The 21,620-nt window shown below is 37.1% G+C and overlaps 1 protein-coding gene across 19 annotated transcripts in view; it reads right to left on the reverse strand.

Annotated features, from left to right (window-relative positions):
- The window catches only part of LOC128229128 (protein unc-13 homolog B-like), a 105,673-nt gene extending 87,500 nt beyond the window's left edge, over positions 1-18,173 (reverse strand). For 18 of the 19 annotated variants that reach the window (XR_008260036.1, XR_008260035.1, XR_008260037.1 and 15 more), the window contains exons 1-3: positions 18,031-18,173; positions 14,106-14,135; positions 12,153-12,227 (exon numbers count right to left, since the gene is read on the reverse strand). Coding sequence is in view for 14 of the 19 variants with exons in the window: in XM_052940825.1 (XP_052796785.1) it covers positions 12,153-12,227; positions 14,106-14,135; positions 18,031-18,052 (127 nt within the window). In the remaining 5 variants the exon portion in view is untranslated. The remainder of the gene's footprint in view (positions 1-12,152; positions 12,228-14,105; positions 14,136-18,030) is intronic. The other variant, XM_052940830.1, reaches the window with a different exon arrangement.
- Between the last annotated feature and the right edge of the window lie 3,447 nt (positions 18,174-21,620).

Here is a 21,620-nt window from a genome sequence, read left to right on the forward strand (position 1 = left end):
ATGTAAATAAGTAAATTACAAACGATACCAAAAAAGGTCTCAAAACAGAATGCACCGTGGAAGACCAGACCCACTACACCATAGAAACAGGTTATTGAAAAAGGTTTTATGAAATATGTAAACAAATTAAACAATTTGTAATTTGGGAGAGATTTTAAATTTTAAAGCAAAAGCGTTTGCATTCACCGCATTTGTGCAAGAGAGTGACCTCTCTTGTTAAAATGAACTTAATGAGAATTTACCTGAAAGAAAAATTGACATTTACTTGACTTTTACCACAAAACACAAAAAAAGTAGTTACCGGAAGTAACATTATCGACATCAATTTTGGACAACCACTATCGATTGTCACCGACATAGCATTACCAGCGACGATTTATCGATTGTACTCGATAATCGTTTCAACACTAGCAGGCATCGATAAGTTATCACTCGGACAACTCTTTATCATTCAAGCTCACTGTGACCTTGACCTTTGACCTGTTGACCCCTAAAATCAAAAGGGGTCATCTACTGGTCAGGCCCAACCTCCATGTCAAGTTTGAAGACCATTGGTCAAGGCATTGTTGAGTTATCACTCGGACAAGCTTTAAAATCCTTTTACCATTAAAGGTCACTGTGACCTTGACCTTTGACCCGATGAACCCTATAATCAATAGGGGTCATATACTGGTCATGCCCAACCTTCATGTCAAGTTTGGTGACCATACGTCCAGGGATTATTAAGTTATCACTGGGACAAGCTTTGGTCTACCGACAGACCGGCGTACCGACCGACGGACCGACCGACCGACATGTGCAAAGCAATATACCCCTCTTCTTCGAAGGGGGGGCATAATTAATGATATCATGAAGCTATCTGAGATCTAGCTTAGTTGTGGGTTGGGTTCCTTTAATCTGATAGCATTAAAAACACTTCCTCCTGTAACAAGTACAATGTCCCTATCTCATCATATCAGTGAATAGCAGGTTTATGATAAATGAGTCCGTGAAACATGCATTCTGTATTAAATTTCATGCATTAATCTTTTTCATGAGAATGGCAGACTTAAAAGAACACAGTATAAGGAGATGTTGCATGGCTGGGCTGAAATCGGGCTGAAATCAAACCTATGCCTACATAACATTGGACTGCTAGCAGACCAACCACGAGCACAAACTAATGCCCGCAATTACTCTGATGGATAGTGCAGTAAATACGCACCACTGTCCAGCAATGAGAAGATACACGCAATATAGAAAACACCAATATTGACTGTCCCTCTGCGTAAATACTCATTTTAGGAAGAGACAGTATCAGAGCCAAACTGCCAGATCTTATTCCAAACCGTCATAGATATACGTTATATGTGCTGTATCAAGGACATGGTCAGTATAAATTACTGGCTGAGTCTTAACAAGTCATATAAGAATAGATTGGAATAAATGTGCTTAACTATAAAAAAAAGTTTATATACGAGAACAAGAAAAAAGACAATTATGATGCTATTTCTTACGTAATTTCAGTAAGATAATCGATCACATTATTCTTGGATCCATATAAAACGTCATGTTCTGTTTGCATTTAAACATGTGTTTCATTAGCCTTGTAACTTGAATAAACAATACATCTTCTTTTGAACGGTGATTTATCACAGATATAGCCTTTTGTGTGCAAAAAAAGCATCAAATGTTCAGAAACATTTAATTCAGCAGTTTCGAAGTTATTTCAATAATCATGGTTTGAACTCCACCCGATCCACAAGTTCCTGCTATACAATCTAGTAAGTTTAGAAATAAACAAATGACTACCAGAAATTTGTTTGAACTGCCAGGGGGCTGACTAACAGTTAAAAACAGGCCCAACTGTGAAAAATGTGCCCATCTGTGAATAAAAATGCAGTGTTAAATGCTGAATCGGACAGTTCTTGTTTGTGTTCTGTAGCATAACCTCTCATCAGTGCATATTAACTGTGCTCCGTTTATCTGATGCATTTGGAATAAAAAATCTTTAGCAAGCTGAAACCTGACATGATGAATGAAATAGGTTTGTCTCTGGTTTTACCTCAGCATAAATCTACCACTGAAATCTGTTAACTGTTAATATATTTATGGGGTAATTGAGTATGAACAAGCATTGTCACACAAGCGTGACAAATGCTCCCAAAAGGCCTCATTGGACTGTGAGATAGCCATTAGTATTTGGGCCTATTCTAACATGTTTTCATAACCTTCCCTACAGTACACACAATGAGTTAGGCCAACTTTCCTCACTTACTCAAAGTGTTTGTGTGTGTGTGGGGGGGGGGGGGGGGGGGGGGGGGGCACAGGGTAAATCATAACAAGAGTTGTCACAGAGACAGTGCGCTGGACTGTTCTGCTGCTTTTAAGATAAGAATTGCAAAGTTTTAGTGAAACATGCATGGATCACTGTAAAATAAGATAAAATGCAAAACCTCTTATCCAGAATTTCTAAGTCAAATAAGAAAGGGGCAAAATTTGTATTATATGCAAGATTATAAATATCTTCCATGGCTGAGTGTTAGATAGGTTCATTCCGACCCGTGCTTAGGATGTTTTGCGGAAACAACGTTTACCTGCGTGAGGGTTGGGATGAACCTATCTTACACGAGCGGCTATGGTAGATGCTTTAACTCCAACTCAGTTAAACAAAATTAAGTAAAAATGTATTTTTTGCTGGAACTCTTTTGTGCTTATTGAAAATAATTGCGTATGGATATGTGATAATTCATGGTTGTCATGGATATGCGCGCAGTGATTCAGATTATGTTAACAGTCAAATCAGTCTTTAAATAGTTCTGAGGAGAGTGAAGCATTATTTATTGAAAGGTGCGTGAAAACTGTTTTATGGTGACATATTTGAAGCGAGAAATGATTAATTAGCGTTCTAAATAATGCCACAAGACAAGATTTTCGTGATGCTAAAGATGAGTCTTCAACAAGGAGGTAATTACAATGTGGTGACCATTTAAAAGGAGTTCCATATGAGCATTTCATCTTCGCCCGTGGGCAAGATTAGACTTTGTAGCATGGTTAAATTATTGGATCTACTTATCTGAGGTGGGAGAAAAAGTTATCATACTTGATTGTTCAAAGTTTCAATGCAATACATCAAGTAGTTGCTGAGTTATTGACTTATATGTGCTTGCATGCAAAACATTACACAGAATTTCTAAATTGAAAAATAAAGGGCCATAATTAGCATTACATGCAAAATAGAGTTATATAACTTGGTTATACAAGTAGGATGAATGGTTGAGTAATGTTGTATAAAGTCTCAAAACAATACATCAAGTAGTTGCTGAGAAATTAACCTGTGAGTGCTTACATGCAAAACCTTAACCAGAATTTCTAAGTCGAATAATAAAGGGCAATAGTTTGCATTATATTCAAGATAGAGTTATCTTACTTGATAAAGAAAGTAAGTTAGATAGTTGGGAACACTTGTCTAAAGATTCATTGCAACACATGATGTATTAACTGAGATATTGACTAAAATGTGGTTACTTGCAAAACCTTAGCAACAATTTTAAAGTTGAAAAATAAAGGGCCATAACTTGCATTTTATGCAACATAGAGTTATAAAACTTGGTCATTTAAGTTGATTCAAAAGTTGAGTACCATTGTATAAAGTCTCAATGCAATACATCAAGTAGTTACTGGGATTTTAACTATGTGTGCCTACATGGAAAACCTTAACCAGAATATCTAAGTCAAATAATAAAGGGCAATAATTTAATTATATTCAAATTAGTGTTATTTTACTTGATCAAATAAGTAGGTTGGATAGTTGGGAATACATATCTTAAGTTTCAATGCAATACATGATGCATTTAGATAATGACCTAAAGGTGCTTACCGATACCGATGCTTGCGTGAGTAGTATAGCCCTCCTCATTCTTTGAATAGTCGCGCTAAAAATGAATGCGGTGTTCAATATGCTTATATTGCAGGGTTTAGCGAAAATGGTTTAAAAACATAACGTTTACACGGTAAGGATAAATCGCTGCGTTTATCAATATCTGCAAAAAGCATTGGTTGCGGGTAGTGTATACTTTGTAGGACAAAATATCTAAACTTAAACATGCTTTTGGCTTCTGAAAGCTGAAAGGCAAAAGAAAAAGAAAAGCTGATAAAGAAGGATTGATTTTCATCAACATTTATCAGATTTCTGTGAAACAACATTCCTGATTAAATTCAATCAGATGGATGATGCGTTTAGACCTTTTTTCATCTCACTGGCTTTTCCTTTCATTAATGATAAGCAAATTTGCCTTTATTGAGATTTATATTCCGGACGTTTTATATCCTTAAACAGATGTTTTACAACCAAAGATAATACACTGCTTTCAAAGCCATTTAATATGATATCTTCATATGTATATGTAGTTGATGCAATTTTTGCACTACAAAGAGGCTCTTTATCCAGAGGTGGGGGCAGTGGGTACATAATTATAAAGGGTGCACATCATTCAGGGAAAGTTTCATGGAACATCTTAATGGCAGAGATTAAGTCAAAACCCAATACCTCCAACCTTCCAATACCAGATAGTTGAGATGCTTGATCTTAAAGTAATTCCGGCCATTGCACATGAAAAACTCTGAGGCCATTATTATGCAGTTATATGGATAAAAAACTTGCTGGCCTACATTCATTATCATCAGATCCAAAAAGAACGGACAGTTCATTCTCTTTCCATTCAATCAACAAAATCAAACTGCATCCATACTGTAAAAGGGCATATTGAATAATCTGACCTATTAAGCGTTTATTCATTAATCAATGACAATGAAAATGAATGGGATCTTTCAGGCTTCAGTTCTGGCTGCAGCCAACTATGAAATAACTACACAAACAGATATCTCTAACCATAGACCTATTCTCTGGAGACAAATTGATTTGCTTCCATATAAACAACACTTGGTGAAAATTCACTGCCAACTTCCCTGTAATGGATATTTGCTCTACATCCCAGTGGTTTTGCTGTAACTGTTGCTTTCTTGTAGTAAAGCAGTATAAACAATTTAACAAGAGGGCCAAATGGCCCTGAATCGCTCACCTGTCATATATTGCACATTCTTCCATTATATACAAATATTGAAAACCTAAGCCTATGAACACGGGGCGTGGCCAATTTTGACCCCAGGGCTAAAGTTTGAACAATAGTGGTCCGATAAACGATGCTTCATACCAAATATCTAAGGCCTTCGCCTTTTGGTTTCGGAGAAGAAGATTTTTTAAGTTTTCATCATATACATATATAAGGAAACCCATGACTGCCCGGGTGGGGCCATTTTTTGACCCCAGGGCCAAAGATTGAACAATATTGGTACAAGTCAACTAGATGATATATCATGCCAAATATCTAAGCTCTTGTCACTACTTGATTTTACGTGTGTATCTATATATGTATATTTGTTATTAATTGTTGTATGTGGCCCATATTGAAAATTGGTATGTGTACTAAATATGTTATCCAGTTTAAATTAAGACGTTACTTGTCTTTGTGAGTTCAGAGAAGATTTTTTAAGTTTTCACTATAACACATATAGAGAAAACCCATCAGCATCGGGGTGTGGCCAATTTTGACCCCAGGGCCATAATTTGAACAAACTTTGTAGAGGTCCACTAGACGATGAATCATGCCAAATATCTTAGCTCTAAGCCATGTAAGTTCAGAGGAGATGATTTTTGAAGTTTTCACTATAAACATATAGAGAAAACCCATGACCCCCCAAGGGGGCGGGGCCAATTTTGACCCCAAGGCCATAATTTGAACAATCTTTGTAGAGGTCCACTAGATGATGAATCATGCCAAATATCTAAGCTCTAGTCCAAGTAAGTTCAGAGGAGAAGATTTTTGAAGTTTTAACTATAAACGTATAGAGAATACCCTAACCCCCCGGGGCGGGGCCAATTTTGACCCCAAGGCCATAATTTGAACAATCTTTGTAGAGGTCCACTAGACGATGAATCATGCCAAATATCTAAGCTCTAAGCAACGTAAGTTCAGAGGAGATTTTTGATTTTTTTTACTATAAACATATCAAGTATACCCATGACCCCCCGGGGCGGGGCCAATTTTGACCCCAAGGCCATAATTTGAACAATCTTTGTAGAGGTCCACTAGACGATGAATCATGCCAAATATCTAAGCTCTAGTCCAAGTAAGTTCAAAGGAGAAGATTTTTGAAGTTTTCACTATAAACATATAGAGAAAACCCATGACCCCCCCGGGCGGGGCTATTTTTGACCCCAAGGCCATAATTTGAACAATCTTTGTAAAGGTCCACTAGACGATGAATCACGCCAAATATCTAAGCTCTAGTCCAAGTAAGTTCAGAGGAGAAGATTTTTGAAGTTTTCACTATAAACATATAGAGAAAACCCATGACCCCCCGGGGCGGGGCCAATTTTGACCCAAGGGCCATAATTTGAACAATTTTGGTAGAGGACCATTTGGTGATCCTACCTACCATATATCAACGGCCTAAGCCTTGTGGTTTGGGAGAATAAGATTTTTAAAGTTTTTCCTTCTGCATGGAATTGAATTCTTTGGACAACTTTGATAGAAGACCACCCAAGGAACATCCCTATGAAGTTTTATTAATATTGGCCCAGCGGTTAAGGAGGAGATGTCTTTTAAGTAAATTGTTGACGCACGACGGACGCCGGACAAAAGGCGATCACAAAAGCTCACCTTGTCAAGTGACAGGTGAGCTAAAAAGGTGACACTGTTTGCTTGATTTTTTTTTTCAAGTGTAAGACTTTAAGAGTTTTTCCGAAATTAGCTTATAAATGATATTTTGTCCAATGGGTTGGGAGATTTTTTCAAATTTATCATACCATGTTATATTGTGTATAGGACGCAAACAAAGATAGGATGCAGCAAAAAAATATGTGAAAAAAACTTAATACCATATACCGGAGACAGTGATAAACTGTTGAAATTGGCAGCCACTGTTTTGACGAATTTTATTGAATAGAGAAAATGGCAAGCACATGAACATAAAAAATAAAAATATTTTCAAATAACACTAATAACAATCCCCATGTCGCTCTCCTCAAAGCCCTCAAAGTATTTGTCATCTTCGCAAATTGTAAGAGCAACATCTGTGTATTTGTATATAAATGTTCTCAACATGTCAACACTGGGGATAGCCAGGGAAAGGGGCCGTGTTTTTACCTTTCAGGTGGCCCCACAGTGCTCGGAGAATGCGGTGGTTTTGTCTTGGCGCCAAAAATAGCTTGAAATGGGCCTTACCTAGGGTCCCTGGGGTGCGGGGCATTTGGTGGGGATTTTACCAACAGCTCGTTCCCGCAGGACGGAGATTTACCTGATCTTTGCTGGACTGAAAGTCAAAGTCCCCACTATTCCCCAGAACAGTTTTAACTTTTGGTATGGTACCATAGAAAGACAGAAGTGAGTTATACACTTTCACACATGGACAGTGTGCCAATTCACATGCATGTTTATTTAATATTATTTGAAAATATAATCATTTGTAAGATCTATCATACAATTGCAAACTTAAAAACAAGAGCTGTCACAGTATGTGACGAATGCCCCCGAATGTGACATTGACCTAAGAACAAGGTCAGTACATGAAAAGTTGATCTTGCCTTTACGTGTCAAATACATATGGCAAGTTATTTTAAATTGCCTCTGAACATAAAAAAATACCACCCATACTTGACAACCTACACTGTTATGTCCTTATATTCAGAATTACCTTGTGAATAAACACTTAGTGTATCTTTCACCTTAGAGGTAGGGACATGGGTCTTGCACACGACACGTCGTCTTCGTATGTGGAACACATGTAGCAAGTGATTTTAAAATCTGTCCATACAAGGGAAAGTAACAGCCCTGACACGACAACCTATACTCTATGTCCTTATATGCAGCACTCCATTGTGAAAAAACACTAAGTGTGACCTTGACCTTTGAGGTAGGGACACGGGTCTTGCACGCGACACGTCGTCTTGGTATGTTGAACACATGTGGCAAGTTATTTTAAAATCTGTCCATACAAGAGAAAGTTACAGCCCGGACACGACAACCTATACTCTATGTCCTTATATGCAGCACTCCATTGTGAATAAAAACTATGTGTGACCTTGACCTTTGAGGCAGGGACACGGGTATTGCACGCGACACGTCGTCTTGGTTTGTGGAACACATGTGGCAAGTTATTTTAAAATCTGTCCATACAAGAGAAAGTTACAGCCCGGACACGACAACCTATACTCTATGTCCTTATATGCAGCACTCCATTGTGAATAAACACTAAGTGTGACCTTGACCTTTGAGGTAGGGACACGAGTCTTGCACGCCACTCGTTGTCTTTGTATGTGGAACACATGTGGCAAGTTATTTTAAAATCTGTCCATACAAGGGAAAGTTACAGAGCCGGACGGACGGACGGTGCGATTTTAATATGCCCACCTTCGGGGGCATAATAATGAACTACCGGGTACATTTATTTGTGCTCACTTGAGTGATGTTAATTGTAACCGCTTTTTTACTGATAGTACAACTAAATCAATTGATCAATTGATGAGGTTTGTCCCTTTGAACACCTCTTCAATTTATTTCTCTAGAATTTGGTCAGAAACCTAATATTGTAGAAAAGAAGCAGACATTTAAAAAATTTATTGAAGTTATTTGTTAAAATTCCAACTTGTCCTAAAACTTTAACTAGACACAATGTGCCCTTAAACTTTAACCTAAGTTCCTAAGTCGATCAGGGGCCATACTTTGTATTAAGCATAATATGGAGTTATGTAACCTTATGTAGTGATGGTCCTGAACAACTTTTTGACATATTAGTTGAATTGAATGAAGGGTATTGGAGTTATAAGTGAAAATGCCAACTTGTCCTTATACTTAAACCGGAAGCAGACGCAGATGCTGATGCCAGGGAGAGTAGTAAAGCTTCCTTATTCTTCAAACAGTCAAGCTAACAAAGGGTAATAACTATGTAATAAGGTAGATTAGAGTTATGTTTTTGTACTCTTTCTTTCAATGTGCTATATCATTGTATGCACTTTCATTAAATTTCATCCCGTAGTTTTGAAGTTATGCTCCCAACAAGAAAAAGTAACAAAGGGCAATTACTCTGTAAAGGCTAGAAAAGAGTTATGGATTTTGCATACAGCATTTACACTCATTATTTTCTATCATTGTATGAAGTTTTATTGAATTCCATCAAGTAGTTTTGAAGTTATGATTCAGAAAAGAAAAAGTAGCAAAGGGCATTAACTCTGTAATAAGGTAGACTATAGTTATGGCTCTTGTACACAGCACTTCTTTTCATTGTACTTTATCATTGTATGCAGTTTCATTAAATTTCATCCCGTAGCTTTGATGCTATGCTGCAGCCAAGAAAAAGTAACAAGGGCAATGACTCTGTTTTAAGCTAAAAAGAGGTATGCTTCTTGTACACTGCACTTCCTCTCATTGCACTTTATCACTGAATGAAGGTTTACTTAATTCCATCCTTTAGTTTTAAATTTATGCTACGTACAAGAAAAAAATAAAAAAGTAACAATTAAATGCCAATGAGTATGTTATTTGTTAAAATAAAGTTATGATTCTTGTTCACTGCACTTCCAATATTTGTATTATGCTGTTTTAATAAATTCCATAATTATTGACTGGACAAAAGTTTTACAACAAAGGGCAATAACTCTGTAATTTGTAAAGAGTTATTGTGCTTATACACTGCACTTTCTTTACTTGTGCTTCAACATTGTATGAAGTTTTGTTAGATTCAATCTGCTAGTTTTCAAGTTATGATCCGTTCAAGAAAAAATAACAGAAGGCAATAACTCTTATTAGCTAAAATAGAGTCATGGTTCCTGTACACTGCACTTTCTGTTCTGATGTTCAATCATTGTCTGAAGTTTAATATGCTCTGGACAAGGAAAATGGAAATGGACAAACCCACCAGTGCCTATTCTGTTTGTTCGGGGTATAATAATAACGTAAATAAAAGTTAGTAAGCTGTTTTCACTTTTACACTTAATAGTTTCCCCCAGCTTTGAGCTCATCCAGGAAACAGTAAATATCTATTTGTCAAGACATATAAGAAAAGCTGAGATAAGTAAGATATTGGCAACCATCCTTTGATTTCCATCATGGACAATATAATTCACACAAAGGCACTGATGAAGCGGTTCTTAATTTGGTCAAGACACCAATCAATGAAACACCACCATAAAATGCTTAAAAAACAACAGCTTGGGAATTCCTTTAATATCCATAAAACTACACCATAAACACTGATGTCATCCCAAATGTTGGGAAAATCAATCAATGGTGAGTACTTGGAGCTTTATGTAGCCAGGAATCATGATTTCCTGCACTTGAAAGCATCAACAGCAACAGACAGGCAGTTAATGGACATGCAACTTAGTAATGCTCTTTAACCAATCCTTCAAACTATATAACACCAAAAAACATACACTACAGAATTTCTGCTGTTTTTTTCTTACATGTAGGTTGTTTTTTTCTTACAAATGCTAATGCCAATATAGTATTGTTTAGAGCGCATTTTCCCTACTAGTTTCCAGACTCCAGGTTTGACATTTTCAATGTAAGTGTAATTTTACATTCAGAGTATGAAAAACCATGCTGAATTTACATTATTGACCTGATTTCTGAACTTCAGGGCAGACCATCTAGCTTCACAATATAATCTTACAAACAATATTCTTTCATTCATTTCAATAGCCAAATTTCATATACACTCTATAGTTCAAATTATGTGAACATTTTCTCAAAAAATAACACAACTTTGTTATGTTAGAATTGACACAAAAGGAAACATCTTTAAAATTTAATAAATAAAATGAATGCTGATACTTACAAAAACAGTTATTTTGTTGCATACGGAATACAGATGATAATATACAAACATTAATATGGTCCTTTTTACAAAAAAATACGAGGGCCTATGATTTCTTATCAATAGCTGACACATAATGTTTAAAAAACTCTTAAAAAATGCCTTTGCAAACAAAAGGCCAAGGGCACAAATCTTTGTCATTCAAAAGTACTTAAAAAGGACAGATTGTTAACTGTTTTAAACATACAACTTTCTCATGAAAAAAAAATCCCTACAGACACTAAATTTCCATGGGCGTACCAGTAAAGAAGGCAAAGATGTCAACGTGATTGATGCTGGTAGAATTACTTCTTTGAGAAAGAAGTAGGTGACACAATCTTGCTCTCTGGTACACATAGGTAATCATATCCACTTTTTTCGTTTTGAAAAAAGTTGGCCACATCAGTTATCATGTTTTTTAAAAACAGAAACTATACACTCACATCACCTGTTAAAATTTTATATGCAACAGCAGTAAAAAAATCTGCAAAGAAAGTCCATTAATACATTTATTACATTCAAGAACATAGATACTCAAGAAAATGAAAGCATTTCAAGAATGATCAAAGCTCATCTGTTGTGATTTTTTCTGTTGAAAAAGGGGCATAATTCGTAAAAAAAATTAAATCATGAACCTCGCTACAAATGTGTGTATTAGCTCTGGCAACATGTTTACCAAGTTTTAATTCATACTATTGTATGTTTTAAAGTTATTGCAAATCGTCAAGTTTTTGCATTAGGATGTCGTCGCCTCCTCCAAAGACACAAAGACTATGACAATACATCGACCAACTATTTTCAAAAAACAGACAAGCTACAAATGATCATTTAAAACAAATTCAAAGGCAAACAAACATCAATCAGGAACAGCAACTGTACATGTATATGAAAACAACACCTTGGAGAGGTCCGATATACATTATAAATAATAAAGGACTGGTGTAAATGAAACATGAGCACATGAAATTGGATTTTTTCAAGGTAATATATTTGCTGCTGCAATCCAATTTCCTACACCATTATAGTGACTTTATCTAAATAAAACTGCACTAAGAATAAATCACGTCAGCATGCATAATTCAAATGACAATTCACTGAAAGGAAAAGAAGGATTTAACAAACAGGAATAAAAAATAACCTAAACTGAGGAAAAAGAAACTTCAGGAAAGAAGAAATACAACTTAATCTTAAAATATAATATGTGTGCATCAGATACAAAAACCACAATACTGCGTGTGCATTGGTTGTGCGCCGGTTACCTGTAATGGAAGCTAGGGAGTTTCCCACTGAAGGTGACTGATGAAGGGAACCAGATGAACCTCCTATGGAGGGACCTTGCAGCAAAAAACAATACAAACATACATGTAGATATATGTGACATGTACAAGTATGATTTCATACAGGGTAATACAATGTTCATCACAGGCATGTTCCACTATAACAGGGCAAATATAACAACTGGAAAGTTTGGATATGGATGACTACAAACATACATGGATATAGAAAAGGGTTAACATATATTCACAATACAGTCTTAACAATCTCTGGGAGATAAATATCTCTTTAAACAATAACAAATATTTGTCCCAGCCATTATTTCTATAATATGGTTGTTTGCATTATATATTACTCATGAGAACCACCCTAAAGGATATCAATAGTGTGTATCGTAATGGAGCTTGTCAACTTAAATGTTCATCTCCAAGCACTGCTCATCCCACATAACATTTGCTAGAAAATGTTGTAATAAACTTTATATATTTTCTAGCAATTTTCACCTACATGTAAATCTGCTTCATACACTTATTTATTTACATTTTTCATTTCAGTTTTCGTTCCACTCCAACCAGCCAATTAAATTGTAGCTTTAAATTACCCTCAAACACACTGCACGATTTCATAGAGTGGAAACTGACTGCCAAATGAGGTTCTGGCAGACAAATTGACTGTTTCTTCAGTGCAAATGGCATTATGATACTGATTGATGAGCATACTTTGCTTAGTTCATTTGCAAACAGGAGAATATCACACTTAATTAAATCAGAATACTTTAATCATATTTTAATGTGTGGGTAGTTCAATCCTTTTAGCATACTAATGGCCTTAACATTTGAAACAGAAGATTTCCTAAATATGAAGTTTTTCTTCAGACAAGGTCTTTCTGAAGAAACAATTACCTCAAATAGCAGCATGTTTTGTCACTTCAAAAATGAGCTTCCTATAAATTTATAGTCTTTTTTGCCCACAACACAAAATGTCAAACATGATCAGCATGAGGCCACACTTAACAGGAAAAGTCTGTCTTTTATTGAATGTGAAAAGAATGAGTTTGAAGCTGAATAAATGACAGATTCTGTAACTATTAGTTGTGGTGTAACATTTTAACAGTTGGCATTGCCTGTCACCTGCATATGTTGCTTCTGGCAGAAATGGGACAGCCTTTCCTGACAAGCTGGTGCACAAAACTGGTAAAACCATGGTATCATAGTGGACACAATTCCAGAAAATGTAGAGTATTTATGCAAAAATATTTTTATAAAAAAGGTTCAATTGTGATGTAATTTTGATTATTATATAACAATTCTACTTTTGGATATTGGTCATGTAACACACAAAAAATTAGTTCCATCTGCAATACAATACAATGCTTAGGGAAATGAGTGTTTCTTTATGCAAAACATTGTGCCTTCCCGAAAGGAATTCATTAAAGCTAACAATGATCAATTTCATTCAGTTGTTGGAAAATTGAGATATGTCTAAATTATCCCATTTTCTACCAAATGAATTCTTTCTGATTGCTGCATACATTTTTTTCTAGAACACAGTGACATGTCCAAGTTGGGAGGAATGGTTATTAGCTCATCCATGAAATATTCATTTGTTTTTCAATATGCAGATCTATTGAATATAGATCTGATATCATACTGCAGATAGAAAAACGTTTTTAACAATTGCTTTTACAATTTATATTTCCATGTAAAAATGACAAAGAAATTTTTTGTATGGACAATGAGTTCAATCATGACTTTATTTTTATCATTCCAAATACAAATATTCAGGAAAAGGTACTGTTTCAATGAAAATGATTTGTACTTTCATTTCAAGTTAATAAAAGTGGTTAAGAAAAAATAACTGCTAGGATATAGACTCGCACCAATGCTTATCAACACACAAGACAACAAAGGTGAGAAAATATTACTCCTTTTACTCACCTGAATTCCCGACAAGTTTGGCCTTTTTCACTGAAAAAAAAGAAGAATATATTTTAAAATTAATACAAAATCAAATAAGTTTGTAAACAACTACCCTAGAAAATAGAAACATTTAGAAATCAGTCAAATGATCGACTGCTGAAAATAAATAAATTTACAATATGTATCACCATAATTACATAAATGTGAATACTGTTTGTTTTTTTTCTTTTTAAGCAATTTTATATGGAATAATGGATTGAAAACTTATGCACAAGTCAATTGTAACAATGGCCCCTCGGGTCCAGGGGTATACCCAGAGAAATAGGCTGTGTTTTTACCTCCCAGGTTGCCCCATAGTGCCAAAAACAGCAGGCAATAGACCTTACCAAGGATGTCCCCAGGGTGTTGGGCATTTAGCGGAGATTTTCCCAGCAGTTTTTTTTTATTTATTTTTTTGGGGGGGGGGGGGGGGGGGGGGTTACAATTGACTGGTGCATTATCCTTGTGAAAATGATTGTCATTAATTACTAAATGAAAACAGTAAACTTGAAGTCGGCAACAATTAATTACATTTACAGATTGTTTGTTTCTCGCAAAGGAATAGCATTCAATTTAAAATAAATCATTGCATGATGAAGACTTTCAAAGCATCAAACAGAATTTTCAAGTACTGTAAGAGAACAATAACACAGCTAACTGTCCTTGATTCTAATGCACACTGTAAAGTATGAACAATCCAATAAATATTCTGTCTGTAAAAAAATTCTAAACCTAATAATAAGAAAATATATATCAAGGACTTCAGGGCAAGGGTATACATGAGCGAGAAGGCTGTATTAAGAGCTGTCACAATAACACAAAATACCTGGTCTGCTTAAGATCTATGCGTAAAACATTTTGCATAAAAAACAAATCAAATAGTGTAAAGATGCACTCTTACTCCCAAATATGATGCATTAAACAATTTAAATACAATTTTTTTAATTTACTGAAATTGATGAATAAACAGGAATTCCATTAGGAATTTGAAACTGGAAGAATGAACTTCCTGTCCATCAAGATTGGAAGTTTTTCACTGAAATTTGGAAGTTTAAGTTTCCCAAATACAATCATGACTTTTTTCCACTATTTTTCCACTTGAATGCTAAAAATCAATAATTTGCAACTATGGCTTGACAAATACACATATTACATTAAAATAATTAATTTTACTTCAAGACTGATTGAAATTGTGACCATAAAAGTAAGGTCTTGATATTTTTCAACTTCCAAGCTTTCAACGGAAGTGGAATAATGGAAGTTTTGTATTTCCAAGGAATAGATCTGGGAAGTTTTAACCCATTTTTAGGGAGTAATATATTTCCTTTAATGTAAGCCCTGGATAATTATCAAAAACAATGGTTCTAATGAAGGACACAGTGTTTAATTTATAAGACAGGTACATAAAACATGGTATTTCTAACCTTATGAGACGACAGTTGATCACTGTAAAACTTTTAGGACCCACCAGACATTAAATATTGTGCGTTTTCAGATAATTAAATACATGTTAAATCTTGTTATTAGTAATTAATATTTTCCATAAATGCATTATTTAGTAAGTAGTTAAAGGTCTATCACTCAAAATTTATATTTGTTATCCATGTGTATGTATTGATTTTAAATACAAGTGTCACTTTAAAACAAAGACTTGAACTCATTTCGAATGTGCATTTCAAGCACAGACAATAATGAATTAAATTCTTTTCAAAAAGCAATGTAATTTGTTTCAACAATTCAGAAACACTTTAATATTTAATGCAGACCACACATGTACAAAATTATCAGATTACTACAGTTATAAATGGCCATTTGTAATACAATAAACACATTTTAATTTCAATAATGATGAACGAAACTGAGAAGCTGTTTATTCTTTTGCATAAAAGATAGGGTATACTGATAACAGTTAATAAGGCTTATCCCCACACATGTGATATGGCCCAAATTGGCAAAAGAAACAGCCAAAACTGAAATACCATGCACCTTAGATTCGAACCCCCTACAGCCCAAACCTTATAGCCAGGATCAGTGGACATGATTCCAGGTTCAGCAGATTTGAGGACAATACAGTTCATATCAGAGAACCAATTTTGGACAGTATGTACTGCTAATGCACCAGTCAATTGTAACCACGGCCCCCCAGGTCCGGGGAATAGCCGGGACTTTGACTTTCGGTCCAGCCAACCCCTGGTAAAATCCCCGCCCTGCGGGGACGAACTGAGGGTTAAACCCCGGCCAAATGCCCCCGCACCCCGGAGACTCTGTATAAGGCCCAATCTCCGCTAAATTTGGCGCTGTGACAAAACCACGGCAGTCACCCGGCCGTGCGGGGCTACCTGGAAAGTAAAAACACAGCCCTTTTCCCCGGCTATCCCCGGTATACCCCCGGACCTGGAGGGGGCCGTGGTTACAATTGACTGGTGCATAATCTAGGTCATACAGTTTAGGCTGTATGGGTGGGGGGGGGGGGGCATGTACACAGTATAGCCTCCCAGTCATAGAAAAAGATCTTGACTTACTAGCAAGTCAGTTATGAATTGTTTACTCGCTCTAAAGCCTACACATCATTGTATTTTCAAATCATAACAAATGAAGATTGTGTGGGTAAACCTAGTAGGCAGGTTAGAGTATCATGTTAGTGTTCAGGTAGTGATGGATTTAATCCCCATACTGGGCAGACTTTCCTACAAGATCAGCCACAATAATAAAGGGCATTTAGGGAACTTTTCTAGTATTTGGACACTTATTTTATTCGCCATAACAAATATCGTCAAAAGACTCTGAAGCGGCTGTTTATATAAACCACTACCAGAATTACTTAAATCTTAATTCAAGTGCACACAATGTTTGACCCTTTTTTTCTTTACATACAAAAAACAGTGTTATTTTCACAATTTTTAAAACAACATCAAAATATTAGATTAACTTCACAAATGTACATGTTATGACTTTAGTCCAAATAATTGTACGTTGACGGATTTTTTTAGATTTTTGATATGGCAAATCCTTCACGTACAAATTGTTTAGTATCAAAAGTGGGTAGTTGTTCCGATCAGGATTCCAGGTTAAAGCATATAGCGTCTATAAAATATCATAATAACAAGAAATATTACCAGATAATGTTATTTTATATTAGTTCCGTACACAAAAAATAAATATCCTACGAATTATTATGATTTAGACGGCTTTTCTTTATTTCATTCTGTCAAAACATAACGATATATACATGAAGGGCACCTGCAAGGCTTTCAGGGCACAGTTTTAAATTGCTCTGAACATTTCGGCCATGGCCGAGTTGTTACGATTGTGTAACGAGGTCTATCTCGAAGCTTTGTCGGAGGAGGACGAGTTATTACGATTGTATCGAGTTGTTCCCCTTCGCATAATTGTTTTCTGTGTCAGTCAACTTTCGTTTTATTGGAAAGGTAAACAACTTGTTTAAATGCATTAAATGCTTGTTTAGTGCAAAATAACATTTCACTTACATGGTAAAATATGAATATAACTCTTTATGATCAATTTCAACCATAAAATACTTCACTTAAAACAATTTCAATATTTTTAAAACACCCCCGTTTTTTGCACATTCCCGTTTAGACATTAGGGATTGGAAGAATCCTGTATAACATGTCTATTTTAGACTAGTTATGACTTATGACTAAACAATTATCACCAAAATAATAGCTTCACAAGTTCAGATAATTTACTTGTCTCTTTATACTTTTGACGGATTTTTACATCAAAAGTTAACATATATTTCAACTATTGTATACATAAACAGTCAAATACTACTACGACGAATGCAGCCGTAAACTAACATGGATGCTGATTTTGACAGATAGTGGGAAAATTGATTTTTGCAGCTGACCTATATTTATGAAATTATAACAGATTAACTCACCACATATACATAAAAGTGACATTGTAGCAGTTCCCTTATAATTCTTTTTCACTAAATGTCATCTTTCTCAACCATTATCCAACATTTTCATATAATTTCTGTTCTGAAGTAGAAAAGCAATCACTGTTGACACTGTGCGCCGCCATCTTGTTTAACGAGTGACGTCATTGAATAGTGTATTGCATATTCATGAGTCAAAACGGTTCTGATTCACAGATCTATAAGTGAGATATATTTCATGACAGATGAATAAATAATAAAATAATTGAACATTTTGTTTATTCGGTTATTCTTACGATATATTGGATATATTGAGATGGCTTACTCTGTTACAAGTCATTGGTTGACTACAATCAGAGAGCACTGCTTCGGAGTGGCATCATCATACATGTACATGTACAGTATTCTGTCTGTACATGTATACCTCACGGTCACTCTTCTTACATATCATGTTTGACATATGTACAACATATCTTAATTCCGGTTTGAATGTCATTGCAATATGAGCCATTCCACGAGAATACATCGAGCACTTCTGGGTGTCCAGTACACTGAGACAGTGATAGCCAGTGATCCAGCGCTCGGTTACCTCGCCAGTGCATGACACCCAGCGCTCGGTGACCTCGCCAGTCACATCCAGCGCTCGGCCACCTCGCCATTCACATCCGGCGCTCGGTAAAAGCGCCAGTCACATCCAGCGCCCGGCTACCTCGCCAGGCACATCCAGCGCTCGGCTACCTCGCCAGGCACATCCAGCGCTCTGCTACCTCTCCAGTCACATCCGGTGTTCGGTTTCCTCGCCAGTCACATCCGGTACTCTGCTACCTCGCTAATCACATCCAGCGCTTGGCTTCCTCGCCAATCACATCCGGCTTTCGGTTGCCGGCTTCGCATGTCACTTCAGGCGCTCGCGGTTACCTCGCCAGACACATTCAGCCGTGACTCGGCTACCTCGCCAATGACATCCGGCGTTCGTTTTCCTCGCCAATCACATTCGGCGCTCGGTTATCTCGCCAGTCACATCCAGCGCTCGGCTTCCTCTCCAATCACATCTGGCGTTCGGTTTCCTCGCCAGTCACATCCGGCGCTCGGTTACCTCGCCAGTCACATCCAGCGCTCGCGCGCTGCTACCTCGCCAATCACATCCTGCGTTCGTTTTCTTCGCCAGACACATCCGACATTCGGTTACCTCGACAGACACATCCAGAGCTCGGCTACCTCGCCAGTCACATCCCGCTCGGTGACTTCGCCGGTCACATCCGGCGCTCGGTGACTTCGCCAGTCACATCCGGCCCTCGGCCATCTATCTCTCCAGTTACATCCACCGCTCGGTTAACTTACCAGGCACATTCAGCGCTCGGCTACTTCGTCAGTCCCATCCGGCACTCGGCTACCTCGCCAGATACATCCAGCGCTCGGTTACCACGACAGTCACATCCGGCGCTCGGTTACCTCACCAGTCACATCCGGCGCTCGGTTACATTGCCAGTCACATCTGGCGTACGGTTACCTCACCAGTCACATCCGGCGCTCGGTTACATTGCCAGTCACATCTGGCGCTCGGTTTCCTCACCAGTCACATCCGGCGCTCGGTTACATTGCCAGTGACATCTGGCGCTCGGTTACCTCGCCAGTCACATCCGGCGCTCGGTTACATTGCCAGTCACATCCAGCGCACGGCTTCCTCTCCGTTTACATCTTGCGGTGGAACAATTTGCCCCAAGCCGTTGTTCTCTAGACCAGCCTGGAAACTTTCTATTCGGCTCTGGTCAGCCATCATACCCACAACCAGAACAGCCTGGGTACTTTCCATTATGCACTGGTTAGCCATCATATCCACGTCCAGACCAGCCTGGAAACTTTCCATTCGGCTCTGGTCAGCCATTATATCCACGTCTAGACCAGCCTGGAAACTTTCCATTCGGCTCTGGTCAGCCATCATACCCACAAGCAGAACAGCCTGGGTACTTTCCATTATGCACTGGTTAGCCATCATATCCACGTCCAGACCAGCCTGGAAACTTTCTATTCGGCTCTGGTCAGCCATCATACCCACAACCAGAACAGCCTGGGTACTTTCCATTATGCACTGGTTAGCCATCATATCCACGTCCAGACCAGCCTGAATACTTTCCATTCGGCTCTGGTCAGCCATCATATCCACGTCCAGACCAGCCTGGATACTTTCCATTCGGCTCTGGTTAGCCATCATATCCACGTACTGCCATGAAGTAATGTATGTAGTGGAACTTTTTATTAAACACAGCAACAACAGTTGGTCTTGTCTTCAATGTATGTATAAACGGTTTCATTCAAACTTCGAGTATATTCCTTGTGGTGTGAGAAAAACCAATGATGATGATGATGATGATGATGTTGATGATGATAATGATGATGATGATGATGATGATGATGATGATGATGATGATGATGATACTATAACCATATATAATGAAACACTGATTTTCCGTGTTCTTGTATATTTTTAAATGAATGAAAAGTCATTTCATCAAGGTTGTAAAACGGCCATATTTTCTGAGAAATGTTACACAATCATGTATTATGTCACATACATGAATAGTATTGCAATGACAACTGCTACTGAATAGTTGGTTATTCTTCTAGGATGTGAGTGTTTATTGCTTTATGTTCCATGAAAACAACACGTATGATGTGCTGTTACTTTTATTTAATCTTAAAATTAATAAGATACATGGTGTTCAGTTTACTGTGCCAACAATTGGACGAAATCGACTTGAACCCTTCAGCCATGGCATGAACACGCTCGAGTCAGTGTGATGCGTCGGTGATCACTACACAGAACATGATTGACCATTTTTTCAAATTGTCCAAATTCAAAGATAAACTAATTTCAACAGATGTTTATCTAATATCACGAGTTCTCTTTTTGCCATTAAAGGTCACAGCCCGTTGTATTTGATACGATCCATGGCCATTTCACACGACCAAGTTAATACCCTACTAAATTGCAGTTGTGTTGTTTTTTTAAAAGTAATATATACCTTGGTTCAAAACCACGAAACAAGTAAAGAAGCTGACTAACATCGACCTTGAAGTGCAAAAGCATTAAAATCGCAATATTTCAGCATTAAATAGCTTCAGTTCCGTCTACACGAAACAATATTCCAGGCAATGGGTTTAATTTAGGAGGTGTAAATTCCGTGGGTGCTTACACAAACACAGACAGTATTTTCAGCAATAGTGTTTTATTGTTTGCATTGGTCATAAATCTTACCGAATTTAGGAAAGTAATTACTAGCCGCCGAAATTACCATTTTAAGATTCAAGATTATAGACCATCGCAGGACAATATGCGCGGGGGTGTAATAGGACCAGGTTTGCCTTCTTGGGGAAAGTCGCCTTGATTTCCCCGGGAATGTGCACGTTTCATTAATTTTCATATGTCAAATTAACATTGAAGCCTCCACCGATTTCCAGATGAAAAAGTAGATAATCAACGGTGTCTGCTTTGGCGGGACCTTTCCCTTAAAAGGAAATAATTGATGAAAAAATACACGATCCCCGAATAAACTATAAACTCATGGGCATGGTAAAGTGCTGTGTATCAA

The sequence above is a fragment of the Mya arenaria genome, chromosome 3 (genome assembly GCF_026914265.1).
Source record: "Mya arenaria isolate MELC-2E11 chromosome 3, ASM2691426v1".
Lineage (NCBI taxonomy): Eukaryota > Metazoa > Mollusca > Bivalvia > Myida > Myidae > Mya > Mya arenaria.